Raw genomic sequence first — 17,812 nt, forward strand, 5'->3', positions numbered from 1 at the left:
CACTGCTGAATGAATGGATGGCTAGATCCCCCAGCCCTTCCAGCTCGAAGCCGGCCTCCCTGACCACAGCCAGACTGCTCTCCCTCTCAAGGCTGCTGCGCAGGATCACCGGGTTGGAATGCTCCCCCAGGCTTTTCACCACGAGGGCGGATGTGCGGTGTGGGGTAACAGAGCCGTTCTGCCTGCCCCGGGGGTCCCGGGGTGGGGGTTCCGGCAAAGCTCAGCTATGAAGGCCTGTCAGCCTGTCCTTGCACATGGCCGCTGCTCGCTACAATAAAGGCGGGTGAGGAATGTGAACTTGTGGCTGAAATGGGGGGATTAAGTTTGTGGCAACTTCAACTGAACTTGCAACGTGGTGAAACATGGGGAAAAAGAACAACAGAGCTAATTAGACGAGCTGAGCTGTCAGAGTGCCGCCGAATGGCTCAGCGCCAACAAACAAAAGGAATGGGTTGGCAATCAGCAGGATCGATGGAGAAGACTGCTTCATTAGGGATGATAAAACAGACAGAGCAGGGAGAAGGGGGTGGGGGAGGGGAGCAGGGAGGCGGTGAGGCAGGGGAGAGACAGGAAGGCACAACAGACCCAGAGACAGTCACCTGCACGGCTCAGACACACCCAGAGTCACACACACCTGACTAGTGTGGACAAAGCCTGACACAAAATTATACTCACAGGCAGCCATCCCGAGACATGCACGGAGGCCTCGAGGCGCCAGCATTCACGCAGTCTCACAACTACACATTCACAGAGGCACGCACGGGAGTCGAGGGTATGCGCGCGAATCACACACACACACACACACACACACACAGAGCCACAACCAGGCACCGACACACACAGACAAAATGGTCTAATGAAGCCCGAATCGTAAGACGGTGCCGACAACCGGCCCGTCATATTTCAGCAATCACATCCGTCTTTTAGGGGGTGCTGGGGAGGGGTGGGTGGCTGGGGAGGGGGTAAGAAACCGCACGCACGCACACAACACACATAACGGCGACAGGCCCCGCCGGTGCTGGGATCCCAGCAGCGCCAGGGGAGAAAATGCTAAACAGGGATTTTGAGCTCTGTTCAAGGGGGACTTGTGGGGAAAGTTGGGAAACCAGCCAATTCCCCACTGGATTTAAAACCTGAGAAATCTAAGTCGGCAGGGTTAAATGTGTATTGAATACAAAAGCTCCGAGTACATTTGATTTTAATGGTGAGCAAGAAATAATAAATACCGAGCTTATAAAGCGCTTCACATGTGGCCGACCACAGCCCGCCTCTCCCCTGCACGCCCCCATCCACTCCCCTTAGTCCACCAGACACTGGCAAGGCTTTCTTCTGCTCTTTCCTTTTTCTTCTTTTAAAAAAGAAAATCTAAATCCTCTGGTAACATCTGAACTCCAGCCACAGGTGCCAGGCTACAAAGCTCCTTCCAGAAAGGCTGAATGCCTAGCCCCCATGTTCCTGCCACCCTGGGCCAATGGCCCCACTCCTGCCCAGATGTTTGTGGCTAAGTACTTGATAAAGCCCGGCTGGGGGCCAAAAGGCCCTGACATGAGCACTGGTCAGGCCATTCTCTTCAAGGCTCTCGAGGGGTTCCATACCCCATGTCTCCCAGGATCACCCTGAGTGAACAGTGGTGCCCACTGGAAAGGCCTACATGAGTGGATGCAGAGTGAGCAGATTCTGGGGCACAGGGTCCTGCTGCGCCCAGAAAGCCCAAGCCTTCCAAGACTCCCAGTTTAGTTCCACAGTGACTCTGCTTGGCACAAGGTATCTGGGTGACAGTAGTAGGGTATATGTGCCCACTTCCTGTCAGGCACTGTGCTACGCACTATACACACGTGACTTCATGACCCTCACCAGGCAGCTGCAGCTAAACCCATTTTACAGATGATGAAACTAAGACTCAGAGAGAAATTAAGTGTCTTGCCCCAAGTCATACAGCCAGGAATTGCCAACCCGTGATTCCAATCAGGGCAGGCCTCTCTGCCTTCCAAGTCCAGGAGAACTGGTTCCGCTAGGTCCCCTGCCCCATTAGCACACTGTAAGCTGGGGCCGGCCCAGCACCGAGCAACAGGGTAGCAGCCTCCAGCACCAACGCAGTGGCAGAGGCAAATGCTACTTGGGCTGTTCTCAGGGCCACGTGTGCCTTCCCAAGCCTGGAGTCGCCAGTGGGAGTCTCCCCGACTCTGCACAGGTCCCCACGTGGATGAGACAGCACAGAGTCCCTGGGAGTGGTCTCCAATACCTGTCCTGCCCCAGATCATGCTTTGCGAGAGAGCCCCTGCCTGCCTTGGGTCCTAGGTCTCTACAGGAGATTTGGAGAGCAATTCTCTGGGTGGCGGGCTTAAGCAGACACGGGCCTGGGCTCCAAGGCCAGCCTGGCCTCTTATCTCTGTGGCTTTGGTTGCAAGCTGGAGAAACAGTCTCTGTCTCCTCTGGGCTGTTGGAGGGACAAATAAGACCCTCATTATACAAGTGCCTGGCACAGTCCTAAGCACAGAAAAAGTACCCAGTAAATAAATGCTAATTCTCTTCACCTCCGTATCCTTGCCAAACCCCGACACAGCCCTAGAGATTCCATAAGGAACCCAGCTGGTGCTGCTAATCATTATTTTTATTATTTAAGAAGACAACTTTTTAAAATTTATCATATTTAAAGATTTTATTTGAGAGAGAGAGAGAGAGAGCGAGTGAGCACACGTGGGCGTGCGTGTGTGAGTGGGGGAGGGGCAGAGGGAGAGACAGAATCTCCAGCAAATTCCCCACAGAGTGTGGAGCCAGATGCAGGGCTCGATCTCCTAACCCCGAGACCATGATCTGAGCTGAAATCAAGAGTCAGATGCTTAACAGATTGAGTCATCGGGCGCCCCACCCTACCCTTTAAAATTTTTATTTATTTATTTTGAGAGAGAGAGAGAAATTATTTTTTTCAGAGAGAGGGAGGGAGTGAGGGAAGGGGGAAGGGCAGAGGGAAAGGGAGAGAGAGAATGGAAAGCGGGCTCCATGCCCAGTACGGAACTCTATGTGGGCCTCAATCGCACAACCCTGAGGTGATGACCAGAGCCGAAGTCTCGAGTCGGACACTTAACTGACCGAGCCATCCAGGCGCCCTACTGCCCCAGGATTTTATGCTATGACAGACTCCAGGGAAATGCAGACAGAGGGCCCTGGGAGCTTGGTATGCTGGAAAGACCACAGGTTCTCGAGTCTGGTGACCCTTATCTCCACCCGAGGGGGTTGGGTTAAGCATCAGTTTTCTCATCTCTACAATGGGTGGAGATGATGCCCACTTCGTAGAATTACTGGGAGGCTCGGCTGGGATGACTTGCTGACTATAAAAACTCGATGGCAAATAACAGTCACCAAGAAACCAAGTCCTCCCTTAGACGTTGTAAGGTTTAAAGACCCATTAAGAGTAAGAACCACTGTTGCGGGCCGGGCATCAGGCTCTAGGGCTGTCATCTCCATTCACTGTCAAAGCGTCTGTGGATGAGGGCACGTCAGAGAGACAGAAGGCGCGTTCAGGGGAGAGTGTGGCAAGGCTCAGAGCTTCAGTCCTTGCCCACAAGCCCCAGAGCCTGGGTCCCCAAGCTCAGCTCCCTCTACTCTCCAAACCATCATGCCAGTGCCTCATCCCGCAGCTCCCACTAAATCACACGCGCTTGTACCCAGGAGGGGCTTCCTGTTCCACAAAGCAGCTTCTTTTTGCTGTTTGTGCCTTCCTCCCAATGACAGTGAGCAGGAACGTTCCAGCCGCCCCCTCCGGAGCCTCGCTGATGGGGTTTGGGCTCATCGTGGTTTGGCTGGGTTCGGGAGGGATCCGTCACACGTGGTTGGAACTGCAGACTCACGACTGCCGTAGGTGAAGGTATCTAAACCCCGCCATCCTCCCCGAGGGCCCTCTAACTCCCACACACGGGAGGGAAGGGAAGGAAAACAGTGCCACAGAACTTTCCAGCATCCACGCAGAGAGCAGCCACCCAAGCGATGCTGGGCGTGTGCGCTGTGGATTAAAAACAGACACAGTCCGGCAGGACCACCTGCACCCCTTGGCTGCCACATGTCACAGGATTGCTGTGGACATGTGCCTTGGTCAGGGGGAGGGCGGGAGCTGGCACATGGGTTTATGGGGACTCTGGTCACAGCTGGCCGGGAACCTGACCTCTTTTGCTGGGCTGCAGGAGCAGTGGCTGCTTTGAATGAGGCAGAGCACCTCTTCTGGTAAACAGCCCTCACCCAATGGTCCTGGCAAGTTTCCCCACTTTAAAGGATCCCGTTACGGTGGTTATGCCTCGCCAGGGCCAAAGTCTGAGCTTCCAAGGAAAACGGGGCCCTGCACCCCAGATTTTTCCACAGTATTTGTCTTGAAAAACCTCGGAGGGGTCTTTCTGCCTCACCCACTCTGTTCCCAGGTGCTGGGGGGCTTGTCGCATGTCGTCCTGCTTTTCCGCCCTGACTTGGCACTTCACTGGGGAAGGTGGGGCTCTATGTGAGGCTGGTCCCCACCCGAGGACGCTCGAGATTCTCTGGGCGTAGCCTCTGCCCTCGCAAAAGGGACATCAAATGCCTTTCCAAACCCGGCTCTGGCGGGAACGAGACCCCTGCTGCCACACTTCTGCTTCCTTTGTGAGGAAGAGGCGGCTGGAGCTCGACTTTGAAGCTCATTGGCTAGAATAGGACTCAGCCTGGGAGACGGGCTCAAATGATGCGCACACGGCAAACACACCACACAGTGGCTCGCGGCTACCTACAGCTCCGACCGGCACGGTGCCAGACGGGCTCAGGACAAAGGAGAGAGAAGCCCAGAAAATGCAAGTCCGGGTTCATGCCACACAGAGAGGGAAGCTGAAAAACCCAATTCCCGGTTTGGTGTTGCAAGGCAGCTGGATTCAAACTCCCGAGGTTTAGTCAGGCGGGGAGAACGGCTCAGGCAGTGTTAGGCGGGAGGGCAGAACCACCGGCTACTCACGGGCCTCGAGCGCTGTATCTTGGGCGGCGGCGGGCGGGTGGGACGGAGTCTTTGTGGCTGCATTAAAGCGAAACTTAAGACATCAGTACACATGGAAGTGATCCCATGCATGTGCACACCTGGCACACGAGAGGAAGCATCCGGTTCCCCCAAGCCAGACCCCCGAGGAACGTTCTTGATGCCTCCCGCTCTCTCACCCCCACGCCAACTGGTCACCGGGTCCGGCATGTGCATTTCTGAGGCCTGGATCTCTGTAATCCTCTCCCAGCAGGACCTCCTCCAGCCATTCTCCGTACAGGCCGGGGGAAGCTTCTAAGATGCGAGCCGACCCTGTTGCACCCCAGCCTCGAGACCTCTGCGGTGCCCCCCTCCCTCCTCGGGTGACAACGCAACCAGACTCTGGGCTGGCATTCCGAGTCCTCGGGGACCTGGGCTCTGTCGTGCCTCCCAACCTTCTTCCTTGCTCACCTGGGCAGACCCTCAAGTGGCCCCAGGTTCTCATGCCTTGTTTCCTGCCGCTCTTCAGTGTGGAATGACCTACCCCATCCCCATCGGCCTGGTAAATGTCCATTTATTATCCAAGAGGGTAGGTCAGATGCCGCCTTCAATGTCCCCCCTGCCCGGTGCCCCCTGCTACATGGCATCTACCACCCAGTGTCTCCCTCCCACCAGACCCCTGCACTTCCTCTCAAATGTTCATTTCCTTGAGGGCTCATCCTTAATCCTCGGGAGAAAAAAAACATTTGCAAAATAAATGTCTGATGAAGAAATAAAGTCGTACAAAACACTCGGCTTTTGAAATTAGGATCTGAATGAAAACCAAGAGAGCATAGCTTCTTGGCTCTACCCTCTAACCCTTTATTTTGAAAGTCAAGCCCTGTCTTTTCAACCGCCTGCCCCGTGTAGATGCCCCAGCAGGTGTGGGAGATGCACGGGCAGAGTAAGGAAAGTGAGTACACGCTTGAGACCAAGACTGCGGACCCTCGGGAAACCCCTCGGGGCTTCTGGTTGGTTCCTTCCCATTTGGCCACGCCGGTCACAAAGGTGCGTTTTTATCTGACAAAGTCCAGCCCTGTATTGCCCACTTTGGCAGCCAATGGCCATGTGTGGTGAGTCTGAATTAAGATATGCTCTAAGTATGAAATATACACTGGATTTCTGAGACTTAGTCTGAAACAAGTACGTAAAACATCTCTAACTTTTTTACATTGGTTTTCTATCTTAGGATTAAAAAACAATTTGGCCATGGGGTTTAATATTAATTTCATGTTTCTTTTTACTTTTTAAAAATTTTCTTTAAAGATTTCATTTATTTATTTATTTGACAGAGACAGTGACAGAGAGCGAGTGAGCGAGAGAGAGCATGTGCACATGCACAAGCAGGGGGGGAGCAGCAGAGGGAGAGGAGAAGCAGGCTCCCCACTGAGCATGGAGTGCGATGTGGGGCTCAATCCCAGGACCCTGGGACTGCGACCTGAGCCGAAGACAGACTCTTAAAGACTGAGCCACCAGGTGCCCCTCTTATTACTTTTCTAATGTAGCTACTAGAACATTCTGAATTCCATACGTGACTTGCACTGAGGCTCCTGCCACGTTTCTCTTGGATGGTGGTGCTTTAGAGCCTCGCTTGGCTGGAGACAGTCTTCAGACACCAGACCGGCCGTGGGACTCACTCTCGGTACCCAACTCCCAGAGAGCAGGGGACATGTCTCAAGCATCCTGGACCCTTGTTGCCCAGCAAGGGGCCAGTGGCAGAGTCGGCAGAGGGACTCAGTAGTGTCCTGGGGTCCCCCACAGCACATGCAGAGCATGTCTGGTGGGAGGTACACTACGGCTTCCAGGTCGAGGGCTGTTAGTTGGCAGTGCAGGCCACACCAGGCTCACAGATCTGCCTTCAGCTGGGGGCCTCCTGGGGGTGGGGCTGCCACCCCATGCGATGAGCATGGAAACCCACTAAGCCCTATTTCTTCTCCTTCATGTTTACAGGGAAAGTATGGGGCAAAAGAGGATAGAGCCCCTCAGCTCACACTGCTCAGCAGGTGGACGTCAAAGGACAGGGAGAGGGGAGCCACCTGCACGGTGCACAGGCCGCTGCCTCGTCCATACCTGCCTCCCCCACTGTCACGCGATCCCCCACCTTCACTTGTTTTTGGCCATTCTGCTCCAGTCCACAGTCCTCAAGGCTCATTGCCTCTGAACAAGCTGTTTCCACCCCTGCTGGGGGGCGGGGGGTGGCAGAGTGCTCCGGGGGTGGCCCCCAGGGTCAGACAGTCTTGGACTTGACCCCCTACCCTTTGGGTTTCTACAGACCCGTGATTTAACTATCTGAGCCTCCCGTTCCTCATCGGTGCAAACACAGGTCACGGCCCCACCCACCAAGGAGGCTGTCAGGAAGATTCAGAGACACCATGTTGGCCACGATCTTCCCACAGGGCTGTCAGTGGACGTTGGCAACTATCACTGTTAGCGGGCTCCCGGCGCCCAGTCTCTCCCCTCCCCATCCGTCTCCGTGCTTGCTCCAGAGGGGACTTAAAAAAAAAATACAAGCCCACTAGTGTCTCTCACCAGCTTAAATCACCCCAGTGGAAGGCCAGAGGAAGGCCCGCTTCTCCCAGTGCATCCTAGGAGACGCACTGTATGAAGGAAGGAAGGGGGTTCCCGGGCCAGATGAGTCTGGGAAATGCTGTCTATTGCCTTATTCCTTTTGGAGATTCACAATGCCAGTCAGCACAGCAAAGGCTACCAAGTCTTGCAACCAAAAACCCCCACCTTAAACAGGCAAAACCCTATTAACGTTTCTTCTTCTACGTCCTATTTGTTCAATCGATTTGAACCCAGACTCGCTTTCCCTATACTAGCCGTTAACAGCCTCTGAAAAATGCCACCCGAAGTGTTCTAAGCCCTCCAGACGCCGGGTCCCACCTACAGACTTCTGTAGTCTCATCTCTGGGGCTTCCCCCGCATCTCCCTGGGGTCCTACCACCCGCAGCCGACCCAACACACCGTCCAGCTCCCCCGAGTTGCCTCCCATGTTCTTGAGGTTCCATGCTGGTCCTTTAGCCTAAAATACCTTTCGATTTCCTTTTGTCTCACCCTGGGTGCCTCTTGTTTATCCTCTGGTGTCTGGCTCATGCACCACCTCCCCCAGGAGGCCCTCCCTACCCTTCCCGGCCCACGGGTCATCACAGCACACAGGCTGTCCTTCTAAGCCTCTTCATCTCAGCTCTCTTGTGTACCCTGGGGGCCAGCCCAGCACTGGTCCATAACAGGTGCTCAGCAAATGATTTTTGGCTTAAACTTCCCTGGCAGGTGTAGAGACTCAAAAAAAGTTCTCCAGATTTTGTAATTAACTTATTTTCCTTTGAGGGTCACCAGGAAGTGCAGGTTCTTCTGCAACTGACTTTATCAATGATGGGAAGAAAGCAGACTCTTGATCACACCCGACCTAGAAGCGAGCAGGGTAAGTTGGGGGGATTTAGAGACACTGTGAAAGGGTAATGTGGTCCATCTGTCAGGGCCTCACCGCTGGGGTAAACTGGGTCAGGCACCAGAGGACACACCACTGCGACAGCTTCCCAAGCCTGCTGGGCTGGGATGACAGTTGGGGACACAGGCTGGAGAGAGCGGAGTACCCTGGGGACAATTAGAAGAGTTTACAGGGGTGACCGGTGGTGATCTGGGTGGGAAGAGAAGGTGAAGTAAGAAGCCAGGGAAGGATCAACTCGACACATCCTTTTCCAGAACGTGGCCCCAGGGTTGGAGGCTGAATCGAGACTAACTGAAAGTGGGGCTATGACAGTGTGAGTGGGGCCTGGGGAGGCTGCGGATCTGGCCAGCGCACCCTGAAAGTCTTTCAGGTGAGCCAGGGGTACCCCCACACATTTCTACTCCCTGAGGGTGCAGACCGACTTTCACTCTTCTCTGCCCCTCACCCCACAGTCCAGGGCCCAGACCTGCTTGTTCAGCTCTTCCGGTGGCCCCAGTGGCAAGGAGCACATCCATCTGTGGGCGGGGAAACAGACCGCAGAGAGGTAAAGCGCCCCGCGCACGGCCCCCAGCTGGTAATGGGGGAGTGCCAAGAGTGGGTCCCAGGCCTCAACTGTGGGTCCAGTGCTCTTCCCACTGCTGGAGGAGGTGGAAGCAAACCCAGGAGAGCCTCACTTTGGAAGGAGCCGAGAACTGAGAGGGCCAAGTCCAGGCCCCTTTGCACAGAAATCACGTTGTATGGGAACCCTAATTCCCTGGCTGGATCAAAGTGTGGCTACACGGACTGCTGTTTCTTAACTGAGTTCAGAAGGCTGGGCCTTTGGCTATCTCTTGCTAAGAAGAGTTCCATTCAACAATTCATCTCACACTTTCTGAGCTGGGCTGGGGTGGGTGGGGGGCGATGGTGGGGTTGGAGGTTTTGATAATCAACACATGCACCTGTTTTCCCGAAGGTCCTGTCCAATTGGAGAAGAAGTTTCATTCCCGAGTAGTGGAAAGATTCCTCCTGCGTGTGTTTATGGAACAAAGTCAGGGCCCGTAGATTCAGAAAAAAATAAAATAAAGTTCTTATCCTTAAGAAATGTATGGTCTGGTGGCATTTGAAGCACATCACGGAAAAAAATCTCTCTTAGATACAAAGAGTATTTGGGCTGAAACCACAGAAATATACTTTGGATTAGAAAGATGTGGGTTCATGTTGTGGCTCCGCCATTTCCTAGCTGAGGCCACTACCGGCTCTGCCGCTTGGGTGAGTTACTTCAACCTAAGTCCCAGTTTGCTCTTCTGTAAAACAGGGATAACACCCGAGTCGCAGGTTCTGGCGAGAGGACGGTGTAGGGCTGCAGTTCTGGCTGGGGGCTCTGGCCCAGCCCCTGACGATGACCCCAGCCAATCCTCTGTCTCTGTTGGGCTCACAAATCTTCCCAGAAAAGTCCTGTGGATGTGAAGACCTTGGTCTTCCAAGGAAGTGTGCTATCAGCGATGCACTGTCGAAGGTGACTGGATTTTAATAATAATCTCTCTTATTTATATGATGTGTTTTCCTTTCAAAGCGTTCCTGCTTCTCTTCTTTCCTTTGAGCCTTACATCCCCTGGTGAGGCAAGTTAGAGGAGGATCATGTCCCTGTTACGGTGGCAGGAATCAGGAGGCCCAGAGAGGTTAAGGGACTAGTATGAGGTCACACAGCTAGTGGCAGGAACTAAAACAAGCAGGTATTCTTAGGACACTGCACTACCCTTGTCAACCCAAATTTCTAAAGCCGTCTGGAATCCTTTCTGATACAGCTTTCTAACCCATTTGAAGTTGGAATCTGTAGTTAGAGATCTGTTTAAGAGAAAAGGCTGGTAAGAGAGTGACTCACATCTTCCCCTTCCTTCTTTATTTGAGCAGCTCTTTCCATGGCCTTCCAAAGGAGGCAGAGGATTCATCTAACAAACATTCAACTAATAAATGGCACGTACGCTGCACATCAGTCAGCAAGATATGGTCCTGTCCTCCAAGGGCTCCCTCTCTGATCGAAGGGGTTACAATGCGGGGAGGAGAGAGGGTTGCGGAGGTCTCTGGGGGTCCAGAGGAGGAGCTTACTGGATGGGCGTGGGAGGAAGTTCAATTGCATGGTAGAGGGGAACTATGTGGCTCACCATGATTAGAGCAAGGATGGATATGAGGGCAAGGCAGGCCAGGCCCTTGGATGGGTTGGTGGAGGAGGGGTGGGTCCCATAATAGGGCCTTGACTATCAGGCTAAGAGATGTGGCTTTTCTCTGGAGAGCAGCTGGGAGGGATTTAGGCAGGGAGGGACATATCAGAGGCCTCGGTGTCCTTGTTGTAGAAGATGGATGGGAGGAGCCTGGGTGGGCTTCTAAGGACAGATATTCTCCCCCAAGCTACAGGGCCCTGCCCAAGCCTCCAAGTTGTGAACTCACCACCTCTGGCCACCTGACTAGGCAAGATGTAAACGTGAGAGGGTAAGCCTGGAGGTATGATTGACACAGAGGTCCCAAAGAGGAGAGGAACTCTTTGGCCTCTGCCCGGCCCTTGACATTTGCATCAGTCAGCCGTGCGGACCAGGTGAGCATGCTCACTGGATAAGAAACCCACATGTATGAGGACAGCATCTGATTTGCAGTTAATTTGTTGATGCAGCAAAACACATTGTTTCCAAAAGGTCAGGAGGGGAAGTCGCGTTGGAATAGCAACTTAATTACCTGGGCAGCATGGGTGAGTGGATGCCCTGCACTGGGCTCCGGGGTGGAAAATGCTGGACTGGCGGCAACGACCCGGGGCAAGAGTGTGCAGCGCGTGCGAGAGGGGCTGGGGAAGGTCCAGCCTGCACAGAGTGCAGAGCCAAAGCACCTCCTGCCTGCCTGGGCCGGGGCATAACCAGCTCACTCGCTAGCCAGGGGAATCCTCTGGACGGGAATGAGGGTCATTACCCCATTTCATAGATGGCGGGGAGGCAAAGGCTTTCCCTGGGTCACAGAGAGCAGCGGATGACGGATGACGGGCCCTTTGGAATAAGGTCAAAGAGCTCATCCCGAGTTAATTGTGGGCGGGGGAGGGGCTGACTGTTTAGAAAGTGAAGCATGGATTTACTCAGTCCCCATGGAAGGCACACCTGGGATCATGCCTTCAAGGTCACCATCAGCAACTCCGTTTGGCTTCTGGGAAAGCAGGCAGAGGGAGCCGGTGGAGGAACAGGTGCTACCTAAGGCCACACAGAAGGTGGAATGTCAAAGTCAGCGGGGAGACAGGCCAGACGCCAATGAGAGCCTGGTCGCAAGGGGAAGGATGTGGAAGAACAAAGATGCCTGGGGCAGAAGGCTATGTATGCAAAGCTTGGGGTAGGGAGGCAGCCAGGGCCCCCCCCCACCCCCCCCCCCGCACTTCCCCTTTCCAAGGGCTGGAGGCAGGAGAGCTAGCCTCTGAGGCTGGCCCCAAAGGGGGTCTCAGGTCCTGTGTCTGAATGATGCTGAGCTCTCTCTACCCCATCAGACTCTATCTAGTCTACAAGGAGGCGGCCCTGGTGGCCCCAAAGGGGAGGCTGGACAGATGCCTGGGATTTCTCTGTCCTAGGGGTATGACCCATTTCTAGGGGTATGGCCCAATCAGATAGGCTGCCAGAAGAGAGAAGAGAAAATTCACGATTAAGCTCTGTCACTGTTTAACGAAGGAGGAGTTCACCTGGTTAATTTTCCTGGCCAGTAGCCATATCAGTGCTCTGACCTACGCATGAAACAGCACTGGCTGGGAGAAGAAGACAAAGCTTTCCGTGGCTTTACAGATGGCCTCTGGGCTGAGAGCAGGGCTGCTCTCCTCCTTGGGACCGGAAAGCCACTATTATGCAAGATATGGAAATAAAAGAGGCTTCTTTTTGATACGCCTCCAAAAAGGAGTGTATTGAAGCTATATTTGTGTGGAGTGTCTCCTTTGAAATGCCCAACCAGCTCTCTCGGGCACGGCTCCTACCTGTCCCCCAGCAACTGTCATTACCTTCGGGCCTCTCGTCCACCCTTCAGAGAGCCCGTCCTGCTTTTGGGAGGATCAAATGCCTGCCTTGGCTACAGAGTTTCAGCGAGGGTGACTGGAGGGGCCGGGGCCGGGGCCCCCAGACGGGATCCTGGCCATCTTCGGGCCCTAAGCACCTGCAGAGGTAGCTCTAAGCTCGGGGCTATGGTCTCAGAGGGATGCTTCTTACAAGATGTGGCCCAGGGTGGACTTCTCTTTTGTGGTTGAGGAAGAAGTTTCCAACTTGCCCGTAGCAGGTGACGAGGAGGTGCTTCTTTATGAGAAGGAGGGACTGGAGTGGGGTGGGGGTGGTGTCTCATCTTGGAGCGCCCTGGATGGGCCAGTGTCACTCCGAATATCCCAGTCAGTCCTGAGACTCTGGAGAGAGGCTCTATCATGACCCCCATTCTCTAGACGGGGAACCGGAAGCCCCATGCTGACCTTCGCACGACGTAGTTAGGAAGCTGGTGGCGCTGGTCTTCAGTCTGTGGCTGTTGGGCTCCAGAGGAAGGTCTCCACATGCCCTGTGTCATGCTGCCTGGAGGCACCATCTGCGAGGGGCCCGATGGTGGCCGTCCGGGAAACGCTGCAGCCCCTGCCGCGGGGTCTGTCAGCCATCGTCTCTGGAGAGCGTGTACTTAGGATTCGGTCCCCTCAACAAGTCACCTGGCGAGGCCACTCTGGCAGGCTGGTCCTAGGCCCTTTCTCTGCAGTGAGTGAGTGCCGAGCTGAAAGACACCTCAGCCTGGTCCTGAAGAGCACGGCGTTCCTCCCTGATGTTGACAGGAGTAGTATTTTGTAGTGGTGCTGGTTAATTTGTAGTGGCATTTGTGGTTTGAAGCCTTGTCAAGGTCCCTGATTACTTCCCGTGCAAGGAGCTTGGCTGCTGGGGAAGTTCACATGCTGAACAAAAGCGGCGAGGCAGCTGTGAGGAAGGCTGCGAGGGGGCCGGGTGACCCTAGGGAGGAGGGCCAGAAGTGGGGAGGGGGAGGGGAGCCTTTTGTTGTTCGTCAGGTGCAGCTGCTGGGGTTGAATAGGGGGCACCCACTGGCGGCCGGAGGTCGGGCACCAGAGGCGGCGGCCGGTGGCTGGGCAGCGAGCTGGGCTGACATGTGCCAATCGCTGCCCAGACAGAAGCTGGAGGTGCTGCCTAGGGTGCCTGGGTGACACTCCCAGGAGGTGGGGGACAGGAGGAGGGGCTTCTAGATGTTGGGAGAGAAAAGGCCCTCACACACCAGCACTGTTTTTTGGCACTTACTACGGACCAGGTCCTCTGCTGGGAACGCTACACGTAAGGTCTCTCATGACCTTGACAACCCTGCAGAGAAGGTAAAATCCCCATTTGGCAGATGAAGAAACTGAGGCTACATCCTCAGTGACTCATCCAGTCCAGGCCTCACAGCTAATGGATGGTAGAGCCTGGCTCCTCGCCCAACTGTGTCTGACCCCCAAGAAGCCCACGCTCCCTCCATCACAGCCAATACACGCACAGCAGAAGGAAAAGGTGCTGAAACGTAGCCCCTCAAGACCAAGGGTGCTCCCCTCTCCTTAGGGAGTTGTCCCCGAAACCACTTTGAGCTTTTTTTTATCCTGCTACGTCTGTTCTGACCACACACAAGGGCCCACCTTTGCTGCCACCTGCATTTTCCCAGGCTGTGTCCTGCCTCAGTGCGGGTTTGCTCAGTGCATTTAAGGGCCAGGACCAGCTCAGCAAAACCGAGGCTAATTTATCATCTCCAGAACGATGTCCACCCCATGCAGAACGCCACTGGCAAATGAAAATAAAAATCTTCTCCTAATTTTGCGGTGGTAGAGAGAGGACTGCACAGCAGCCTCTGGTTAGAGTCTGATGCCGCGCCAGCCTCCACGCTGCCCTCCCTGCCCCAGCCCCCCATCCCCCGGCAGCGTGGAAAGCTGGTCATGGTCCCACACACTGCCCGTGGCAGGCCAGCCAAGGCCGGCTCTGCCCCCACAACGCACCACCACAAGCGGCCCCTTCCGGCCAGACCCCGATACAGAGCCTGCCCTGTCCCTCACGTGCTACTGCTGTTCGCGATCACGTGCTTGTCCTGTGTGCCCTTCTGGTGCTCGCCTACCCGACAGGTCCTGCCCATCCCTCGGGTCTCTCCCTTCCCTGGAAGCCATGTCTCTCTTTCTGGCTTGACAGACTCAGGCTTCTTTCTTCCATCCCCCCCGGGAACACAGAGGCCCCTCAAAGGCAGTGCTGTGTCTATTTCCCACCCGGACCCGAGGCTCCGGCACAAGGCCCGCACATGATAAGTGCAAAGTACATGCTTGTCCAGGACTGTGGAACCGGCCACCAAAGGACCAGGGAGGCCATTTCCCAGCATTCCACAGACCGGGACCAACCAGTCATTGTCTCTGGATGCCAGTCGCTCAGTTTGGAAGGCTGGCAACCTTCCTGGCATGCTTTTGATCAGGAAAAACTCCCAACCTAGAGGCATCCTGGTTCAACAGGTTGAGCCCCAGGGCCATCCCAAAAAGCAGGAGACTTTCTGAGTGGAATGCAAAAGCGGGACGCCACAGCAAGCTTAGATGTGAAACCTCCCCAAATTTCCCCAGTGTGTCTGTTAAAGAAAGACAGTCAGGTTCACTCGACAGAGGGGTTTTTTTCTTCCCTTGTAACAAATGGATGGAGAACGGGGTTTTAAAATTCCTGGACCCTGGAATACATTTCTATCTGTGTCAAAGTCTACCCCTCCACCGCCTCAGCAGAGTTTAAAATCCTAGCTAATAGGTTAACAACTGTTTTTCTTCAGCTTCAAATGAAGAATATCAGAAGGCTGGGGGAATATGCAGCTCTCCAATTTGTACGGACTGCACACAGCTCCCCGCAATGTGTGTTTGACAGGACTGACATTTTGTACCGCTGTGAGATGGGAAAACGTGTGACATTTTTATTCATGGTGGCGTACGCCCTTGTAATGATCAGCTCTGGTCGATGTGCTTACCGCAGCAGCCCCAGAGCCCTCGGAGAACAAACAGGAACCCAAGGTGCCAGCAGTTCGACTGCCTTATTAAACACCGCCAGGATCCTAACGAAGACCAACTGCTGGAAAATCTCACTGTCAAATCCTCAAGGACATTGTCAGCGCACAGCTAACTGCATATATTTTTCATTTAAAATACTGAAATCCAGCATTGTGCCATTACGAGCGAGGGGAGGGGCGCCCACTCCAGTGGCCATTCTGTCAGCTGCTTCTTCGGAACTCCAGATGCTAGAGCCAGATGCCCAGTGGGGTTCATGGCTCAGAAAGGGGCAGCGGAGATGGGGAACTGCCTTTCTGAGAACCTAGCCCTGCCTTCGGGGTGAAAGACTGGAAGGAACAGGCCTCTGGTGACAGTCACCTGGAAAGTCCACCACTACGGGTTCTTTTCGTAAGCCAAAGCAAATCTGCATGATCTGAAAGTCCATTGTCGGCCCCCTCTCTCCCCTCCAGCCAGCCGTCTTCCTGGAGGTGCACCCCATTACATCTTGCAACTTGGTGCTAATCAACCTTCTGTTTGGCGGCAGACCTTAAGACATCTGTAGGAACACACGGCCGCGGTAGGTTTCAGACCCTGGCAGGAAGGCTGTGTGTCAGGACGCCCACCTGCGATCCCACCACTTGCCTCAATTCAAAGGCCTCGAGGTCAGCGGGCAGGAGGACCCCCTCCCTCTGGCGGTCATTTCTAATGCTGATGCACACTGATGGATGGAAGCCAACCACGTGGGCGACCCTCGGAGCCTTTCGGGTTGTTACGCTGGGTGATTTGGTTATGGCTGCGTACGCTAACGCACTGATATATTTGTTTTGTAAATATGTATTATTTATACAGTGCCCCTATTTCCATACTCCAGCCCTGATGCACCAAGACGCACTCTGCTATTTATTTATGGGGTCCTTGTCGCAACAGGCCTAACAAGACGCCTGTGTGGGGTTCTTGCAGGTTTGCAACAAACCGAAAGTGGTCGGCTAAACAGCGCCTGCTCTCCATCCATCACGGGCAGCGGCTTGCATTTTAAGGGGCCGCCCGTAAACTTGGTTTAGCATAATACTGTACATCATCTGTGGCGGAGGTGACCCGGGACACCAGAGAGCTGGCGACCCGGAGAGCAGGAGCCGTAACGCTCCATACCCTGGGACGGCGGAGAGGCTGGAAGGAGATATAGCTACCCTGGTTCCAAGACCCAGAGAAAGTAGAAAAAGGAAGGGGGCTGGGAGACAGCCTTGGGGCAAAAGCAGGACAGAGAGGGTGGAGGTCACTGGACTCTATTTCCTACTCTGTTCCTCAGCAGAACCTTCACCCTGGGCTACAGAGGGCGATGGCCACTGGCCCTGACACCGACGGGGCTCCCGTGGTCCTGGCTGGCGCCTCAAATCTCATCAGAGCACGTTGGCTGGAGGAAGAGAACCGCAGTGTGCGTCCAGCCTCATTCATTCTAAGGAAGGACACCAGCAGCTCTCACGGAGAGCAGCCAGCAGACCACCCAGATCTCTCAAATCTTTCCCTTCTCTTCACGGCCATAATGGGGTCTGAGGTCAGACGCCCACTAGCTCCCGGCCGCGAGCCAGCAGGCTCATTAGCAGCTTCCCTGTTTCACCTTCTTCCTCCCCTTCCCACGGGGGCCCGGCGTCCATCTTCCCAGATGCCATTCCCTCAGACACAACCCTCACTGGCTCCTTGACACCCACAAGATACATTTCAAGTTCTCGTGGCCCTGCCCACCTCCGCAGTTTGGCTCCCAGCCCTCGCCGGGTGCCCCCTGGCCGCCTGCTTCCCCACATCAGCCCTTCCTCTTCTCTGAAGATGCAGCCTCTCCTGTCTTTTATGTATGTCACTCTTCACCTGGAATGCCCTCCTCCTCTGGCTCCACCTAATATAAACTTCCCATTCGAGATCCACCAGGAATGTCACCTCCTCTGAGAAGCCTGCCTAGGTTTCCCGAGACAGTTTATGGCCCCTCTCCAGCCAGTACACTTAGGTCCATTAGCATTTCTCTTTCCATATGGTTTGCCGACTGTCTCTCCCAGACAATGAGGGTCAAGGAGGGAGGCAGGACATCTTCTTCCTCTGTGACCCCAGGGCCTGGGGCAGGGCTTGGCAGCCGACAAGCCTCATTATAAGCTGAATCAGTGGAGGAAGGAATTAAAGAGGGCATGAAAGAGTAACTCAGAGCCCTGCCTGGCAAAAAACGTCAAGATTTTTAGCCACAAAGACAGGAGGGCAGCAGGGGAAGAATTTTTAGCTGGTCCTCGCGGCTTGGGAGAATGGAAGTGTTTGGTAGACAGCCCTGGGGAAGAAGCTTCCCTCCCGCGCCCCTGCGCCCCAATCTGTGGCGAGAATGATC

General features: G+C 54.6%; 1 protein-coding gene across 10 annotated transcripts in view; it reads right to left on the reverse strand.

The window, feature by feature from the left end:
* The window catches only part of DENND1A (DENN domain containing 1A), a 494,220-nt gene that overhangs the window by 21,716 nt on the left and 454,692 nt on the right, over nt 1–17,812 (reverse strand). For 3 of the 10 annotated variants that reach the window (XM_004757351.3, XM_004757348.3, XM_045082371.1), the window contains exon 20: nt 4,967–5,023. The exons of the other annotated variants lie outside the window; for them this stretch is intronic. In XM_004757351.3, the coding sequence (XP_004757408.1) occupies nt 4,967–5,023 (57 nt within the window). The remainder of the gene's footprint in view (nt 1–4,966; nt 5,024–17,812) is intronic. 10 annotated transcript variants of the gene reach the window in all.

The sequence above is a fragment of the Mustela putorius genome, unplaced genomic scaffold, assembly GCF_011764305.1.
Source record: "Mustela putorius furo isolate JIRA1106 unplaced genomic scaffold, ASM1176430v1.1 tig00000596_pilon_pilon_pilon, whole genome shotgun sequence".
Lineage (NCBI taxonomy): Eukaryota > Metazoa > Chordata > Mammalia > Carnivora > Mustelidae > Mustela > Mustela putorius.